The 18,643-nt window shown below is 41.5% G+C and overlaps 2 protein-coding genes across 2 annotated transcripts; both read right to left on the bottom strand.

Annotated features, from left to right (window-relative positions):
- Window positions 1-230: 230 nt before the first annotated feature.
- LOC133479731 (transmembrane protein 182-like) lies at window positions 231-4,161 on the bottom strand. The gene is made up of 5 exons (XM_061777071.1): window positions 3,861-4,161; window positions 2,584-2,677; window positions 2,392-2,514; window positions 2,183-2,320; window positions 231-866 (listed from the first exon to the last, which is right to left on the bottom strand). Exons 1-5 carry the CDS (start codon window positions 4,032-4,034, stop codon window positions 592-594), a joined length of 804 nt encoding a protein of 267 aa, XP_061633055.1. The 5' UTR covers window positions 4,035-4,161; the 3' UTR covers window positions 231-591.
- Window positions 4,162-4,198: 37 nt separating this feature from the next.
- LOC133479725 (actin-related protein 3-like) lies at window positions 4,199-12,951 on the bottom strand. The gene is made up of 12 exons (XM_061777057.1): window positions 12,739-12,951; window positions 12,336-12,391; window positions 10,825-10,949; window positions 10,634-10,744; window positions 10,440-10,535; window positions 10,239-10,346; window positions 10,016-10,159; window positions 6,883-7,056; window positions 6,722-6,814; window positions 6,528-6,653; window positions 5,044-5,127; window positions 4,199-4,961 (listed from the first exon to the last, which is right to left on the bottom strand). The coding sequence occupies exons 1-12, from the start codon at window positions 12,780-12,782 to the stop codon at window positions 4,866-4,868; spliced, it is 1,257 nt and encodes a 418-aa protein (XP_061633041.1). The 5' UTR covers window positions 12,783-12,951; the 3' UTR covers window positions 4,199-4,865.
- Window positions 12,952-18,643: the final 5,692 nt, after the last annotated feature.

Raw genomic sequence — 18,643 nt, 5'->3', positions numbered from 1 at the left:
AACAACAGCACTCATACAGAGGTCAAAGGTGTGAGATCTGCACAAAACAAGTACCTGTGACGTAGCAAAATTAAAAAAAAAGTATACATTTATTCAATCAAGATATATATATATATATCTATATATAAATATATATATATATATATATATATATATATAAGGGTCATAATCTTTTTAGGACCTTTCCCGAGCAGACATCTCAATGACTGAGGTTATAACATACAGACAGCTCCTCGTAGATGTTTTTATTTTTTTTAAATGTGGTTAAAAACAATACCGTTTCCTTTTTCTCTGATACATTGATTAAGGATTAATCATCAATTTATGAGTGCCAAATAGGCTTAAAAACATTTTGAAAAGATCTGTAGTTTACAATTTGATATAGACAATAATTATGAGGATATTCGTATTTGACCCGTAACATACTACATGTGTATGGAAAAAGAACTGTGTGTAATACTTAAGATGGACCACTCTTTACTCTTGATTGGACTTGAGTGACCTTACTTTACTGTATGCTTCCTTACATGCCACTTTTTGAGCCATATGATGATAGGTTCCTTTTAGCATAACAAATTGAGATACTGAGAGTCACAAGTCAGTTTGCAGCTCTGGAGATTGTGGCATTTTGTCTGTGCGGTGCGATCTTAAAGAGCGAGCGCTCTGCGCAATGACGATGAAGAGCAGGCCAGACAGCAGGCTAAAGAAGGAGGCCACGGGAGCCAGAAAGAACGACACTCCATTCTGAATGCTCAGGTGGAAAGACGTGCAGCCACTCACACGCTGCCCTTGAGCAAACTCCTCCAGTGTGTCCAGCACTTGGACCCATATCAGAAACATTAACACCACAGCGAACAGACACACGCCTGCAGGACAGACAGACAGATGAAACAGGGTGGGTGTATTTATAGTATTTGTCTTTTTCACTGGGGCAAATCAAGTTTTTGACACAACCTCCAACCAGACATGCACAACATCTACATGAGCACACGCAGCCAGGAGGACGTGTCCACATCAACATGGCTCATATTAAGATTTGACCTCAAGTAGATTGTGTTCTCAGTCACTGGAATCAGATTTTTTTATTTATTTTAATTTTTTTAAATCCTGGCCATGAAAAATATTTTCCAATTTTCTTTAAATTCAAGTATCATTTTCTGCAGTAAGTCCACTCTACTAATCATCCACCCGTGTAAGATTGCTCTACACATCACCATTAATGCTATGTTGTGCTGTTTTCAGAAATGACTCTTTTCACATATCTGATAGTGTTACAGTTTGGGGCTATATAGCGCCATTTATTGCTTTGGCATTTCAAATGTACTGCCATGTGAATAGTTATTTTTATTCCATTTGAAATGGACAGATTTAAAAATATGAGAATAAAAGTCAGTTGCTTCCATTGATCCGACACAAAGGAGTGGGTAGAAATAAAACCCTGTTAACCAAAATCTGTTCTTGCAGACTTCTCATGCCTATTTTACATCATTTGTATGTGTTATATACTGTAAACCTTCTGGATGTTTATTTTAGCTGCTGAATGAACCATTTATCGTCTACATTGTGTTTGGTACTGATATCACGATTGTTGCTAACACAAGATATAGTATTGGATACTGCTTCATCCTTTCAGTCTCAAGAAACGTAATTGTTAAAATCCTATTGTGCTCCTGTATTAAGAAATAATTTGGTAGCATTTTTGTGAGCTGCAAGTGATTATTGTCTGCAAATTTAATAATAATAATAATAAATAATTTTTATTAGGCGCTTTCCTTAAAACTCAGATGCTTTACAGACACAAGTTACTTTTAAGTTTGTTTAATTAATCACATTATAGATCAAAATGTTCTCATTTCATGGTTAAATGACACACAGTGAGTGTCCTTGAGTTGAAGATTTTGAAAACATTCGAAATATTCAGTTATCATGATGGTTAAACCTGAGAGTGCATTTCACATTTCACTGCTTTAATGGCCTTGTTTATGGTCGAATGTTGTCCTTTCATAATCATGTTACGTGCCACTGTGATGGTTTATTTCCTGGCCAAGTTGGTTACAAAGTCAGTCATTAAGTGTATGTTGAGGCAGAATCAAATTTCCTGTAAAAACTCTCTTTATGGGATATCATATAATCAAGCATAAACTGGTGCATTTGCCTGGGGAAAAAGGATATTTATACTTACCACCACAAAGCAGAAGGACTCCACCCACTTTATAGAGCTTGTGGTTGGAGAGAGAGGCAGTACAGATAACCGAGAGCCCACCAGTGACCACAGCGGCCACACCCGTGATGAGGAAGATGCTCCAAAAAGTTCTGAAAACTAAGAAAGTGGCACTGAGGTATACTGAAGACAGAGTGTGTGGAACACATGTGAAGGATGAGATATCCCACCAATGGCGGTGTGATACTCGTAGGGTTCAGCAGGTGAATCCCGTGAATTCACCCAAAACGGGTCCTTGGCAGGAAATGGGAAAAGGAACGCTGGCTGGCACACTTTGACATGTGGCCCTTTTACTGAAGAGTAAAAAACATTATATAAAAGCAGAGTCAAAATTATGCTGGGTTGGTGCAAAATGATCTTACATATCCAAACATCCCAAAGAGCGTATTTAGGAGATGTTGCTGGGAAGGAGCAGCGCCAGAACAGTCCCTCATGGAAGAGCACGCCGTCTGTGGCCTTGGGTCAGAACACCACTGGTTAATTATCAGCTATATGCATGGACATTTCAGTAAGGAAGGGGTGTACAAATGTTTTCCTCCGATGATCGCATACAGAAAAACGGAAGGATGCAAGGGCCACGTTGAAATTCTTTGATTTTATTTTATTAAAAACACTAAAAACAATCAATCAAGCAGCTATATATTGTTTACAGTATATACGATAGTAATTTAAAAAAATTGCAATGTCAATGCTTTCTTTTAAAGGTAATTAATCAAATAGTTTTGTCACTGTTTTGTATTATTCCCCCAAAATTATGTCGCTAATATATTTAGTAGAAGTCGCAGTAGTTGTCAGGGGCATCGCACCCATAGGAGCTGTGGGTGTCACAACACCCACACTTTTTCAAAAAACACTTTTTATACAGCACCCTCACCCCACCATCACCATTTTTTTAATAGCTTTGCAGGCTGTGAAATTATATTCTAGGTATAACAACAAAAATAGGAAATTATCAATGTATAATATATATATATATATATATATATATACATATACACATATATATACACAGTGGGTACGGAAAGTATTCAGACCCCTTAACATTTTCACTCTTTGTTATATTGCAGCCATTTGCTAAAATCATTGAAGTTATTTTTTATGATACAACTAGGGTTGTCATGGTGGACGACTGGTTAGAGCGTCAGCCTCACAGTTCTGAGGACCCTGGTTCAACCCCCGGTCCCGCCTGTGTGGCGTTTGCATGTTCTCCCCGTGCCTGCGTGGGTTTTCTCCGGGCACTCCGGTTTCCTCCTACATCCCAAAAACATGCATTAATTGGAGACTCTAAATTGCCCGTAGACATGACTGTGAGTGCGAATGGTTGTTTCAAAATGCCCTTGGCTGGCAACCAGTTCAGGGTGTACCCCGCCTCCTGCCCGATGACAGCTGGGATAGGCTCCAGCACGCCCCCGCGACCCTAGTGAGGAGAAGCGGCTCAGAAAATGGATGGATGGATGGGTTGTCATGGTTAGCAACATGCTTTTGGTGGTATGACAGAGGGTATTTAGAAACAAAGAAAAAAATATGTATTGCACTTAATTTCTATAAAACTGGGTCACAACTTTGCAACAATAGGAAAATGTGTGTCCCAGGGTGACAACAGTTGAGAACCACTGGTCTATGAAATACTGTACACTACCTCTGTCTGTCTTGATCCACTTCCTGGACGGCAGAGCTCAGCAGAACCCAGCAGCCAGTAGTCAGTCGCACAGGAAAAGAGAGTGGACAGAACCCCCAGTGCACCGAAGAACAAAGCAAAGAAGAGCAGCAGACTTAGGCGGACATTCGGGCTCAAGTGCCACCGCTCCGACATGTTGACGGTCGGCTCCACGTGTTTCCAGTGTTGGGAGCGTGGCTACAGGACGTCTCCGTCAGTCGAGGGATGAAAATAAACACTTGCATCATATGTCAGGAAGGAGAGGAGCAGATGCCACAACTAAATATAATGACATGCTGAGCAGAAAGTCAAGACAAGTGTCAAAACATCTCAACTTTTATTGGAATGGCAGCAATGACACCTGGATTCAATAAGTCCTACTTTATTTTAATGCATGACTACAACTTGTTTTAAAATGTGTCTGACAGGAAAAAGAAGTTCAGGAGTGGAGTGATGGTGATTTTCCCAAAGACTCAACTCTGTATCAGAGCATGGCTGGCTGCTGGGCTTCTTCTGGTGATCATGTTGCTCTCCAACATCAAAAAGACTAATTATTCCTCTACTTTTTCACTGATTCTTTGTAATGTCACATGAACTGTTATGAAGTATTCTTGTTCCAACACATTTTTTGAAGGACAATATTGCACATTTCTTGACTCATCTTTTATTTAGTCCCACCTCCTGACAGACAAGCTGACCCAGGTTTGTTCAAGCAGACTCATGTTGCGTTAGCCATATTACAATCCGGTGAGCACAAATTAAATATTTACCAGCGATTATTAAATTACTTGCAGGAAACGCGATTGGAGTCGTTGCTTGTCCCTTCTAATTGATGGAGGACGTCGCTACCATTGTTGGCAGTTTGTTTGGTCCGCTGTCACTCAATCTGAATGAAGGGGTCGATCGGAGAACCAAAGGCTCATGAGACCGCCACAAATGTGCTTCCTCCATTTCCCCTCCAGCTCCAGCCAACACACTCCCCATGCCTTAAGACATGACCCCGAACACGGGGTTGTGGCGGCAGATACTTGGACCGATTTCCTCATAGTCTTTCTTGGTGTGGCACACTTGGTAGAACTCGGGCTGCCGATACAGAGTTAACATTAGAAAAAAATAAATAAATCAAGAAGAAAAAAAATGGCAAGCAAAGTAGTTTCACACTCACTGTGGACGCCAACATGGAGCCCCCGAACCAGACGGCGTATCGCTGCATGTGATGTGTGATGACCTGCACATCAATGGGCTTTGGCTGCAAAAATACACAAACAAATAAATAAATCTCAATGGCAATCAGTCAAACGGAAATGTTTGAAGCATTAATCGCTTTGAAATGTTAGCAAAAATAAATGAGTCATTGGCACGCCCCACAAAAAGGTTTAGAGTTAGATGCCACAAGATGGCTCCAAAGCACTACTTTTCTCATAGATGGAGTTTGGTCCCATCTTGTGGCAGCTTATGCCTAGCTCAGACTACAGGATTTCAGCCCCGATATTGGCCCGTTTAGCTATCGCAGCCGATTTCCCAGACATATTTTGTCAGGAACGACAAAACTTCTTGTAGTGCGACATAATCCACGACCGACTATTTGGCCCTGCGACACCAAAATGAAAAGTCTAGCATATTTGATTTTTTGGGATATCTTCCATGTAGTTTGATATACCAACTACAACTCTCCGACAGTGCACCTTGACGTCGACCAATAGGACTGCGTATTGTGAACGGCGCATCGCCTCCCGTGCTTGCTGTTGTCAACATTTATTCACATGCAAAAAACAATGTTTACCGAAGCTTTAGAGCATGATTCGACAGAATGCCAGCATGTTTACGTACAACTGTTAGTGCCAGCACTAGCTTGCTAAGCTACATAATTTGTTTCCTGCTTGTGAGCTTGTGTATCGTATTAAAAGTATGTGAACATACCTCAAGCAATCCTTGAATGAACCGTCTCTCTCGATCGCCCCACATTTTTCCTCATTTTGTTAATCCCCCCACACACACACACACACAAACAATACATTGGCGCTGCACATTAGTGCTGTTATCACCATGGTAGCGAGTGTATCAGATCGCATTGACCAGTGACACGTTTTCTGGTTCCACCTCTCCGACAGTGTTTGGTTTTATAAGATAAGATAAAGCCCAGTGATCGTAAAAGACGGGATACGTTGGTATCGGAATAGATGTCGTGCAGTGCTGCCACTGTCTGACAAAGTGCAATCGTGAAAGACCAAATTTGTCTTGTAGTCTGATCCAGGCATTAGGGTGTTTCAGAAACACAACAACAATGGAATATGGTGGATAGGTTTAAAAAAAAAAAAAATAGAATTCTGTGAATAGGTGAATTTCCAAGCAGAAAATTGCTTATAAGCAAGGTAAAACTCTATTTATAGTCTGTCTACTATTATTTTAGTACTATAGTGATACAACAGATGATCGAGAGAATTTCGGTCAAAATAATCGTGTTTCAGGTTTGAGCTTGGTTAAAGCTCCAACCTTTTATGATTTTGTTTTATATTTAAAGGCAAACAGTGAAATAGTTTTTGTATAATCTTGTTAAATAGAACAGACAACTCCCTTGTGAAGATAGTCCAATAACTGTAAATTTGAACTTTACACATTTAATGCAGTTAATTTCTCTGTGCTCTATACCTTTAACTTGCCACCACTCAGTTCCTCACTGATTTTCAGCCGTGCGTCCACAGTCCGCTTGAGATCCCTCTGCATGCGTCTACCGAAGTCTCGGAACATAGTGGAGCCTCCAGAGAGCACAATGTTCTGTGGCACAGTTGACATTTTAACACAAACGTAGATGCACAGAATCCGCTTATATGACTCTTCTGTACCTTGTAAAGAGGGCGGCGGACATCAATAGGGCAGTTCTGAATGACCTCATCCACTACCTCCGAGATTGGCTGTGTAAAATCTGGGTTGGCAAACTACGTGAGAAGAAACGATTGTGAATTCCGTCTTTTGTAAATGTGGCCGGAAGCAAAGTCAAAGGTACCTCAGGGTGGAAGAAGATCTCAGGCCCTAGGAAGCGCTCATAGCCCACATCTATCTGGAACTCTTTCTTGGTGATGGCGTTGACACCTGTGTACTGCCTGATCCACTTGGACGCGTCTGTGTCGTACTTGTTAAATTCCTTTACAAGGTCAGGGCAGACATAACTGAAGCGCTCCTGTAATGACACACAATTACACACATGGAGATTCAAGCAGCACGAGAAAGTCAGTGGTACATTGATAGGATTGCAATTCGTGATCGCAATACATTTAAGGTCTATTACAGTGATCAACTGTGAGCATATTTACTTGATCAAACATGGCGGACATGTCCACGACAACAGACAGTCAGAGCTGAATGAATGTGGTTGGTAGACTTTACACCGATCTGATCGGTTTGATCGGTATCGCCCGATAATTAGCATTTCATACTGATCAGCCGATCCGATTTCATGTCATAATTTGCCAATCCGATCAATGACGTCATCGATCGGCTCTGCAAAAGACATTTACACCGCGTCGCCGTCGCGTATGGATGGATCCAAAAGCTAGTTTATTTTTAGCCTTGTCACATGTCTTGTGGCGTAGTACTGTAACTACCTGATGGCCAATAAAGTTTTTTCAATCTTGTCAGTGAACAAACACGTCGTCGGTGTGGGACTATTTTGTGGACAAACAACACGCAAGTTATTTGCAGTCGGTGCACAACTGAAGTACGTCGTGGGGAACGTCATCTAAATGCTTCAACACAACAAATTTGATCGGGCACCTGAAGAATGTACACAAGGAAGAGCATGCCACGTTCAAGCAATGCAGCGTGGAGAAAAAAAACTAAACAAACAAAAACCAAAGGAAAAGCCAAACGGACGCAAACTCTGGACAACACCTGTCCATATAGCTGGGACAGTGAGAAACTTAGAGTAAGCATCTCATTAACAGTATTTGTTAAAGTAATTTAATTGCAATAAAGTAATTTTATTACAGTAAGTTAGCACCCATTATTTTTGTCATGTTGTAATGTTGATTTGACCTAAACTTATGTCAGTGGCCAATCCTTGAATGCCCCCTTGAGGTCGTTGATGTTTTAAAGTCTGTTTTAAAGATGTTTTTAAGTCTAAAATGCTAGAGAATAATTTTGAAGATACGTACTCAGTATACTGTACACAAGTATATACAATAAATGAACAAGTCATGTAGACACATTGCTCCATCTTGTGATCGGATCGTGATCGGTTATCGTTTTTTTAAACTTGCTGATGAGCCCCAAAAATCGTGTCAAGCCTAGTGGTTGGATGTTTGGTGGTTGTCGGAAAGGCTGTAGGCGCAGAATGTCAGACACACTTCTGTCAAACTGCCCCAGGGCAGCTGTTGCTTCACAAGTAGCTTGTCACCACCAGGGTGTGCCTGGGGAGTGAATGAATAATGTGTGCAATTGTAAAGCGTCTTTTAGTTCCTTGAAAAGCGCTATATAAATTGAATACATTTTTATTATTATTATTATTAGGGGTGTCCCAATCTCATCTTTGAGATCGGAAATTGGTCCAATCTCAGCAAAAAAAAAAAAAGGATTGGCTCAGATCGGACTGGATCTAAATTCTCCGATTTTACCTCTCTTATACAAGCAGTCCATTCAATGCTCTGCTCCAGCACTGAGGTACTAACATAGTAGCAAGGAGTAAGAGTGAATGTTGCTTGCTTAAATTCCTTAATTGACACTCCAGTTGAAGTTCACCATATAACTGAATAGACATAACAAAAGAATTACACCTATTGGATGTTCAAATACATCACAGACTTAAGTTTCTTTCTTCATTTTTGTTCACAAAAATCGCTAGCTCAAAACAAAAACACAATGAATGAAAAAGACCAATGACGAGCAAACGAAAACAAACATCGTACTCACGGCACTTAAATCTCTCAAAATAATTAATATTGGTATACAAACGCTGTATAAAAATATAATAATATAACAATAATCTCTGGCATATATTCTTCAAACGCTGTGAAAAACAAGTTATAATAACATTAGCCCATGACTTCTACTTCTTTGTTACTGCAAGTGTGTATCTCATTGCGTGCACCACACTGCCCCTCAGGGGTCAAGACATGCACATCAGTTACTTTATGTAACCCGTTGGTTAATAATAAATGGGTCAGTTTTTATCATAGCAACTGTTAGTGATTATTGCTCTCTGTTTGAGTAATATGACTTGGTCAACACTTTTCTAACATGCCATAATACAAAATAAGTAAATTATGTATGATTATTGCTGAAATCAGATCGGACCGCTATCAGTATTGGCCAAAACTCAAGGCTGTATCTGTATCGGATCGGAAGTGAAAAAGTTTAATCGGGACATCCCTAATTATTATTATTAGAGTCAAACTTTTCCTGCTCCACTTTGCAAGTTGTAGAAGTAAACAGAAAGTAATAGTAAGTAAACATAATGACCAAACATGGAAAAAAAACATAGCTGAGGGGAGCGAAATAGATGTCAGAGGCTATTTTGACAACAGAAGTTGTGCAAGGTATATTGGCGCCCTCAAAAACAAGCAACACAACAAACTTGTTGCAAATCTGCTGCCAGCAGTGGCACACGTAGCATTAGCAGTTTAGCCACTGCTAGCGGTGCAGTCACTATAGTAGCATGAGGCAGATGCTCACACTGAACTAACCGTGTGGTAAACAGCCAATACGACTGATTCCAGCTACCTGACATCAGTCACTACAGTAGGCCGTCCCCCTAAAAGCTAATATCAATATAAAATGTATTGCAGTCTGAGTGTGCTACTTTCGGCTTAATACTAACAGTTTGTTTCTTTACATTCTATTTTATTATGGTATGTATTTATTTTACAATACAGTGCTACTTTATATTTTTAAAAAGAGGTATTTTTTCACGGATTGACATTTCAGTTCATTTTAATAGGGAAAACTGATTTGATAAATTAGTAAATTGAGTTACGAGAAGGTAAAGGGCCGAATTAAACTTGCAAGTTAAGGTACCGATGCGCATTAACTTCTCCTCTCTCTTTACTACCATCTGAGTCACTCTACTGCTTTCTTGTGACCCAGCAGAGAAATGAACAGAACAGATCAACAGAATTTTTTAATTCCAGGAAGGAAAAACTGACCTTGACAGCTTTAGCAGTCTCCAGGGACTGCTCAGGAGGGATCCCCACCTCTCGTTCCCTCAACAGCTGCTGGATGAAGTACGTGATGTCCCGACCCGCAATTGGGATGTGTTTGATGCAGCTGCCGATGACGTAGCCTTCAGCCTGGAATGCAAAGAAGAAACAGAATGAGGATGGCAACGTGTGAAAATAATCAAGCACAATGTCAGCCAGTAAAACGCACCACTGGGATAACGTGCGTGACGCCATCGCCGCTGTCGATCACTGTCCCCGTCAGGGTCCGCTCGCCTACCTGTCGGGACGTCCAGGAGGCTGCCAGCGCCAGGACAGCCTGCAGACGACAATTTTATCAACCCAAACTAAATATGGCATCACATAGTGATGCGGTTCCCCACTAATGAAAATGTTAGTCCTGTTTTTGTACCTGAACAGCAATGTAGAGACCTGGGACGTTGAACGACTCAAACATGATCTCTGCTGTGTACTCTCTGTTTTCTGGTGTGTTTAACGGTGGTTCTGTCTGGAGGACGAGATGCAGAACACATTATCACAGAATAAAACAATCTCGCTATCTCTGGGTAGATAGGCAACGTTGAACGTAGGAAACTGAGGTATTACCAAAAGGAAGTAATGATCTTCAGGTTCTGCCCGCAGATACTTGAAGATGACCTGCTCCATGAACCTCTCCATCAGGTCCCAGTCTTCCACGATTCCATGACGGATTGGCCACTGGGAAGGAGAAAATAAAAACAGTGTCAATCATCTACTGACGTGTGTAACCAGACTGCTTCTGCATGGCAAAATCTCACCTTTGTTGCATATGATGGTTTATCGATGGCTTCGTCCCCAATGAAAAAATCCAGATCGTCAACACCCTTCATCATCCGGCGCTGCGCCTGGTCGCCAACCTTGGCTGACTCTTTGATTGCAATGCCTGATCATGAAATAGTTGAGAAAAGAAAACAACAAAACTTGTTTTAAAAAGTCCTACCATGAGGCAAAATCACATGAGGGATTTAAAAAAAAAGAATGGATTTAATTTGACTCACTATTCTGATGGGTTTCAGCTACCATGAAAACATTTATTATTTAATATTTACTGTAAGAATAGATTTTGAAATCTTACTGTTAGTCTACAAAGCTCAGATTGACCTTTTTAGTTCACTGAGACTTCCAGACCCCTCAGGTTTGAGTGTTTCCAGAACCAGAAGTAAACAAAGTGAAGCAGCATTGTGTTTCTATGCTCCTTCACTGTGGAAGAAAACCTACACAACACCTGAGATTTGCTCCCACCATTGGCAGATTTGAACCTATCCTGATATTTTGTTGTTCATTGCTTCTTTTTCATAAATCAAAAATATAATTTCACCATCTTACTTTTGTTGTGTAATTTGTGTACCTATTTTCCCCTGTAGAGTATGGAAGCATATTGCATTCACTTGGATAAAAAAAAAAAAAAACTAAAAAGTAATTTTTTGGAGGGCTTTGTTTTTCTGACTATTTTTTTGTTTTTCAGACAAATTTTTTTCCACCTGTTTTTTCTGACTATTTTTTTGACAAATTTTTTGCCCACCTATTTTTCTCTAATTTTTTCTGGTTTTCTAACTAATGTTTTTTTCCACCTGTTTTTCTGACTAATTTTTTTGAGTTATCGGGACACATCGAACTCACGCGAGTACCTGCGAACTGCAAGTGACTCTTTGCGGACTCACTAATGGCGGATTACTGCTCGCACACCTTCAACCTGCCCATACACGTTTACCGGTTCAATTAAGGTGCCTGCGTAATGTCGACAAACTAATAACAATACCATCTATGTGACTCAAAGACAGGAGTATCTCCCAGTGTCTTAAACCCATATCAAAATAAAACTTGATCAAACTGAATAAGCCGGTCATGTTGCTTACTACGGATTCCGCAAAGAGTCACTTGCAGTTCGCAGATTCTCGCGTGAGTTCGATGTGTCCCGATAACTCCGGAAAAAAATTGTCAGAAAAAGAGGTAGAAAAAAATGTCTGAAAAACAGAAAACAATAGTCAGAAAAACAGGTGGAAAAAAATTAGTCAGAAAAACAGGTGGGGGAAAAAAAGTCAGAAAAACACTTGGGGGAAAAAAATAATCAGAAAAACAAAGCCCTAAAAAAATTACTCAGAAAAACAGGAGTTTTTGTTTTTTTGTTTTTTTTTTAATCCAAGTGAATGCAATACGCTTCCGTATTAGAGCACTATGAAGTTGACTTTTAAATGGTGCTACACAAATACACTTGCCTAGCCTTGAGTCACGCCATTCAATTGTGGTTCTCTCATCTCTTTTTACTTACATGACGGTATAATGAACTGGGGTTCCGTGTTTCCAGCATAACCAAGCTTTGTGTACCTACAGGGGGAGGAAGATCAACAGTCACTCTAAATTTGCATTTCCAGCGTTCAATGGGAATGCATCGGCAGCTAAAACATTTTGACGTGGTGGTTTGTGAGTGGAGAATGGACCAGGAAGTAGCATTAGCCTCAGTAGCTAACGGAAGAAACCGGTTTTAAATAGCAGCGCTATTAAACAAAGCAAACCTTGCCAATTTTGGGTGGCCCCTTCTCCCCCACTTGAAATATTTGGAAACTTTGACGAAACAGATAAGAGAGAAAAGCGGTACCACACAAAGCAGGGCGTTAGCCGGGAAATTGACACGCAAGCTGCTGCTAACAAGCACTAGCATGTTCCGCACCTACCCTGTGCCACAGTCGACAACGCAAGCCGGCAGTCGACCAGCCATGCTCGCTCGCCTTCTAGCCAAATGCAAGGTAAATATGCCGGGTGCCCGATACGGATGGACGTGCCGATTGCAGGTTATTTAAATCGCCGCTGCCTCAATGGACACAGCAGCCGCCACAATCGATGGATGAGCTCTTCCGGGTTCCCACACATTTGCTGAAGCAAAAAGAGTCGTCAAAGGCGAAACAATGACTCCTTGTGTATGGAACTAGCTACTGCATCAGGTTTTGTTCAATTACCAATGCAGCTGTGCCTTGAGATACGAGTTAGATTCTCCGGTGACAACACTCGTAACTCTAAACAGACTTCTCTCAAATCATCTTTCCCTATTAAAATGAATGGAAATTCCATTAATCTGATCCAGCCTACCCCCCAAAACATTTTTTTCTTGTAATGTGTTTTTTTAAATACGGAAAATAACACTCGATAACAGTTATTGGGGGCCAGACAAAAAGACATGTAGCCCAAATAATACAAAACACGTTAAACTTTAGAGAAGATGTATTTTTTCAAGTTGTGGCCATAGATTGAAGGCCCACCCCCAAAAAAATCTGTCCAAAAGAGATGAAGAAAAAGATTCTCAAGCTTTCTCAACAATTCAGTAATATATTGTTCTCAGTCTTTACACGTTTTCAGCACTTACCTTTGAACATATTTAATGTGTTTAGAAACAAAAGATGTCGAGGAGTTTAGTTCAACTTCAAAGGGTTCTAAATAATTTAGAATTGTCTTGTATAATTGTCTTTGCTTTGTGTTTAGTTTGAGAGTAAACTTCAACTGGGCGTGGCATTAAATATCTTGAATCAACCTTGAAGAATTGTTCACAATTTACCAAAGTGCTGCTTATTGTGAAGTGAGTTGAGTTGAGTTCACTGCCGCCATATAGCTCTCATATATCGAGTTTGCGCCCACAAGTCAAAGCAAAAAATAAAAAATAAATTGTCCGAATGATGGCTCGTATCTCGTAAAACTTTTTTGCTGTGTTTATGCTAATGTATGAAACTTCACAAAGGTGTGGATTTTGATCTGAAGTTGTATTTTCCATAAATAATGTACTTTTTTTTTTTACATCAGATTATCTCTATCGTGGCCACTATTGGTTCATTGAAATGCACGAAGAATACATCTTTTAAATCCTTGGTGATTATTAGATTGAATCATAAATGTTTGGGTAAAATGTGTATCATTCATGGCTCAACACTTTGAAAATGTTTGTGAATTTTCTGTTCTCTACCAACCTACACTATTGATCACCATTCTAGCTAGGACAGCCACTGCTTACTGCACTCCAATAATGGTGCAAATTAATGATGCATTTGTTTACAGTATTTGAAGAAGTGGAGATACCCTGTGCTGACAATGGAGAAGAAATACATTTTCAATTAATGTGAACGTTCCCTCTGGTGACTGTAGAAAGATGAAAAAGCTGGTGACTGAGCATATGTTTTAAAACATCGTTTTTGATGTTGTTTTCCAACCTGCACATTGTGCAAACAAACTAATTTGCAGGGTTACAAAATAAAAATGAATGGATATTTTACTGGACACCAATGATGGAAACTGATATTAGGTAAACACTAAATGCAATAAAAGTAGCAAAAACAAACAAACAAAAAACACTAATGACGTGTTTTGCTTGTCACAGTTGGCTGGAGCAAGTTTTGCTCTGCCCAACCAATCAGATGGCGGTTAAAAAAAAAAAAAGAGGACGTAGTGTAGTATATTTTAATAGGACCACAATCAGAGTTCCTTTGCAAGGGCCAAAATGTTTGGAGATCTGTATTCAAGCCAACCATCTTTTCTTTGAAGTTCTACATCAAAGGACTTCCTTCAACCCTTTGTATGTTTATTAGGGTTTTCATTCTCCGCCCAGATAGTAACATGTCTTGGGTTCACAACAGGTCTCCCGGTCTGCAAAGAGGACTGTTTTGCATCTTACAAGATGAGGGAACCGAGTGTGAGCGTAGCTAGAAGGTGAGGCGCCAACAGGCGGGTGTGATTCCAAATATGGTCATGAGGAACGGCCATCTGCTGGGTGCGCCCAGGGAGGGGCTAATTCCACGCCCAGAGAATTAAACCTTGATAAACTGAGATCCAGGGTTTTTTCGTTGTTCTGGCAATGTAAGCAGCTGTTATGACACTAAGGCTTGTTCAATAAATCGAATTAGCCCAAACGCCAAGTGTCTCGAAGTCTTCATTCATCCCATGCCCGACGGAAAGCCGCAGGTCTCCCGGGTGACATCCGACTCGGAACCACAGGCGAAAAAAATCCACCTCACCAGGAACCTGACATTGTGAAGAATTTGTTAACCCAACTATCCAGTACGGAGCCACAGCTATTTCATCCATATTGTGGACAGTGGCCACAATTTTCCATATCATAGTATCAAGGGCTTCCATCTAACAATAAAGAGTTTGAAAATGAAGGGAGGAAAACGCTAGAGGGCAATAGTGCACAATCCATAGTTTCCCCCCTTTGTATATTTATTTTCTGTGAGTACTGTAAAAGACTGTAGTAGCCATAATGCCAGCCATTTTGCTGAGGGACAATGTATTTCACGTTAAACTGCTGCTTTACCAGATTAATTTTCACATTAATCTTCCCTAATTTGCCGCTGTAACTTTGATTCCAATTAACTGTTTGCCTGCATTTTATTTGCAAGTAGCAACAATTAAGTAGTATATAACACAGGTTAGCCAATAGATTTCAGATCAATGTTCAATTGAGGAGATATTTTATATAGTTTATAACTAGACACGAGAGATGTTTGAGTCATTGCACTTTAGCTCCCCTCCCATCGTAGAGCGAAATAGTTCTGAGTTAAGATGTTATATATTTCTGCCAGAAGTCTGATGTGACTTGTTTGTGCGCACATCATTAGAGCCAGGCTTTAGGTTGACCTTACCCTTATTATTTTTAATAATGTGCTGCGTTTCCTGCTCCTTATCCCCTTCCGAAGGTGTGTCGTGGGCACAGTGACGGCCTGTGAGATCCTCCTTTGTGTTCGGTCCTAGCAGAGCCCATGTTGAAGCAGTATTAGAGCTGTGTGGTTGTTTGCGTATAAACCAATTCATGTGATTTAATGAGTCGTCAGTGTGCTAATAAGTCATCTGACTTGTCTCTCTATGTGACTCATCCAGTGGGAGCGGCTATGTTGTGCCTGTGGCGATGCATCCCTGAATCTGGTGCCTGACAATTTAATTTGCCCCTTTTCCACCTACAGATCAGGAACTTTGAGTTCCTGGTAGCAAAAGGTTCCCATGACCCATGTGGTTTGCACTTCCACTGTACCTATAAGTTCTGGGTAGCTTATTCAAATGAGAGTGTTGCTCATTACAGAGACTTGCTGGAGCTAAAAAAAATAAAAATAAAAATAATAATAATAATCCATCCATCTTCTGTACCACTTATCCTCACTAGGGTCACGGGCGTGCTGGAGTGTATCCCAGCTATCTTCAGGCAAGAGGCGGGGTACACCCTGAACTGGTTGCCAGGCAATCGCAGGGCACATAGAAACAAACAACCATTCGCACTCACATTCACACCTACTGGCAATTTAGAGTCTTCAATTAACCAACCCTGCATGTTTTTGGGATGTGGGAGGAAACTGGAGTACCCGGAGAAAACCCACGCAGGCACGAGGAGAACATACAAGCTCCACACAGGCGTGGCCGGGATTTGAGCCCTGGTCTTCAGAACTGTAAGGCAGACGTGCTAACCAGTCGGTCACCGTGCCACCTTATAAAAATAATAATAATAAAAATAATAATGATAATAATAATAATGAACTTATTGTTATTATTATTGTTATTCTTATTATTATTATTATTGCGGCATGGTGGCCGACTAGTGGCCAAACATGCATGGTAGGTTGACTGAAGACTCTAAATTGCCTGTAGGTGTGAATGTGTGCGTGAATGGTTGTTTGTTTCTATGTGCCCTGCGATTGGCTGGCAACCAGTTCAGGGTGTACTCTGCCTCCTGCCCGATGATAGCTGGGATAGGCGCCAGCACGGCCATGACCCTCGTGAGGATAAGCGGTACGGAAAATGAATGAATAATGGATTTTCGGAGAGTCAACGTGTATCGAACCGAAAAGAAAACAGTACCACAAAACCGAGATACAAACCAAACTCATCCATCCATCCATTTTCTGAGCCGCTTATCCTCACTAGGGTCGCGGGCGTGCTGGAGCCTATCCCAGTTGTCATCGGGCAGGAGGCGGGATACACCCTGAACTGGTTGGCAGCCAATCGCAGGGCACATACAAACAAACAACCAGTCGCACTCACAGTCACACCTACGGGCAATTTAGAGTCTCCAATTAATACATGTTTTTGGGATGTGGGAGGAAACCGGATTGCCCGGAGAAAACCCACGCAGGCACGGGGAGAACATGCAAACTCCACACAGGCGGGGCCAGGGATTGAACCCGGGTCCTCAGAACTGTGAGGCTGACGCTCTAACCTATCAGTCACCGTGCCGCACAAATCAAACCGTTGATTTTATTTTGCTTTGTTTTACTCTTGTGTCTGCAGCCCGGTCGGCATTGCAAATAACTTACCTGGAGAAATAAAAACACATGACTGATGGCGTGGGGCGGCACGTTGGGCGACTGGTTAGAGCGTCTGCCTCACAGTTCTGAGGTCTGGGGTTCAATCCCCGGCCTCGCCTGTGTGGAGTTTGCATGTTCTCCCCGTGCCTGCGTGGGTTTTCTCCGGGCACTCCGATTTCCTCCCACATCCCAAAAACATGCATGGTAGTAACCTACCATTGACGACTCTAAATTGCCCGTAGGTGTGAATGTGAGTGCGAATGGTTGTTTGTTTATATCTGCCCTGCGATTGGCTGGCAACCAGTTCAGGGTGTACCCCGCATCCTGCCCGATGATAGCTGGAATGGGCTCCAGCACGCCCCCAACCCTAGTGAGGAGAAGCGGCTCAGAAAATGGATGGATGGCTCTTATTATTGACTTATTATTGACTGATGGCTCTTATTATTGACTTTTTAAATAGAGCAGTGTGACATATTTTGGTATCTCTAAAAGTGTTTTGGAGAAGAAGAAAAAAACAGATTGTACATTACAAATGTTTAATATTTGTGCACATACAAACATACAAAGGCGGCACGGTGGGCGACTGGTTAGCACATCTGCCTCACAGTTCTGTGGATTGAGGTTCAAATCCCGGCCCCGCCTGTGTGGAGTTTGCATGTTCTCCCCGTGCCTGCGTGGGGTTTCTCCGGGCACTCCGGTTTCCTCCCACATCCCCAAAACATCCATGGTAGGTTGATTGAAGACTCTAAATTGCCCATAGGTGTGAATGTGAATGCGAATGATTGTTTGTTTCTATGTGCCCTGCGATTGGCTGGCAACCAGTTCAGGGTGTACCCCGCCTCTCGCCCGAAGATAGCTGGGATAGGCTCCAGCAGCCCACGACCCTAGTGAGGAGAAGCGGTACAGAAAATGAGTGGATGGATGGACAAACATACAAAGCATTTCCTTGTCTTCAGTATGGCAAATACAAGATTTTCTACAGACCAAAGGAGTTCCTGCCTGGCAAGTTTTGTTTTTCCAGTCCACACCAACCAATTGGCATTGATGATCCGCCATTGGAGGTCCTCTGCTGGCCATTGTTCGGCTCCACAGGTGTGCAGTGCTGACGGCGCGGCTGAGGAAAGCATGCACAACCGCATGGGCTTCGACCCGGTGACGACGAAAGCGACCGCAGCGTGCCGTGCTGTCCAGCGAGCACTGAGTTTCTCCAGCCTTCTCCTTTTCTGCCACACACGGCTCAGCCGAAAAAAGTACTAATTGGTGATTCAAAGTTTTGCTTTTCAATGTGTTTTTATAAGGCACAAAA

Source organism: Phyllopteryx taeniolatus, chromosome 1, assembly GCF_024500385.1.
Source record: "Phyllopteryx taeniolatus isolate TA_2022b chromosome 1, UOR_Ptae_1.2, whole genome shotgun sequence".
NCBI classification, from domain to species: Eukaryota; Metazoa; Chordata; class Actinopteri; order Syngnathiformes; family Syngnathidae; genus Phyllopteryx; species Phyllopteryx taeniolatus.
The sequence above is the reverse complement of the archived record's forward strand: the minus strand, read 5'-3'. Positions and strand labels throughout refer to the sequence as shown.

Excerpts from the sequence above, each read along its gene's own strand:
- LOC133479731 (XM_061777071.1), bottom strand. The coding sequence starts at position 4,034 with ATGTCGGAGCGGTGGCACTTGAGCCCGAATGTCCGCCTAAGTCTGCTG. Across the intron at positions 2,515-2,583 it reads TCTTTGGGATGTTTGGATAT|TAAAAGGGCCACATGTCAAA; the intron begins GTAAGATCATTT and ends TTTACTCTTCAG. Across the intron at positions 867-2,182 it reads AGTCCTTCTGCTTTGTGGTG|GCGTGTGTCTGTTCGCTGTG; the intron begins GTAAGTATAAAT and ends TCTGTCCTGCAG.
- LOC133479725 (XM_061777057.1), bottom strand. The coding sequence starts at position 12,782 with ATGGCTGGTCGACTGCCGGCTTGCGTTGTCGACTGTGGCACAGG. Across the intron at positions 12,392-12,738 it reads GTTGTCGACTGTGGCACAGG|GTACACAAAGCTTGGTTATG; the intron begins GTAGGTGCGGAA and ends CTCCCCCTGTAG. Across the intron at positions 6,654-6,721 it reads TCCGCCGCCCTCTTTACAAG|AACATTGTGCTCTCTGGAGG; the intron begins GTACAGAAGAGT and ends ACTGTGCCACAG.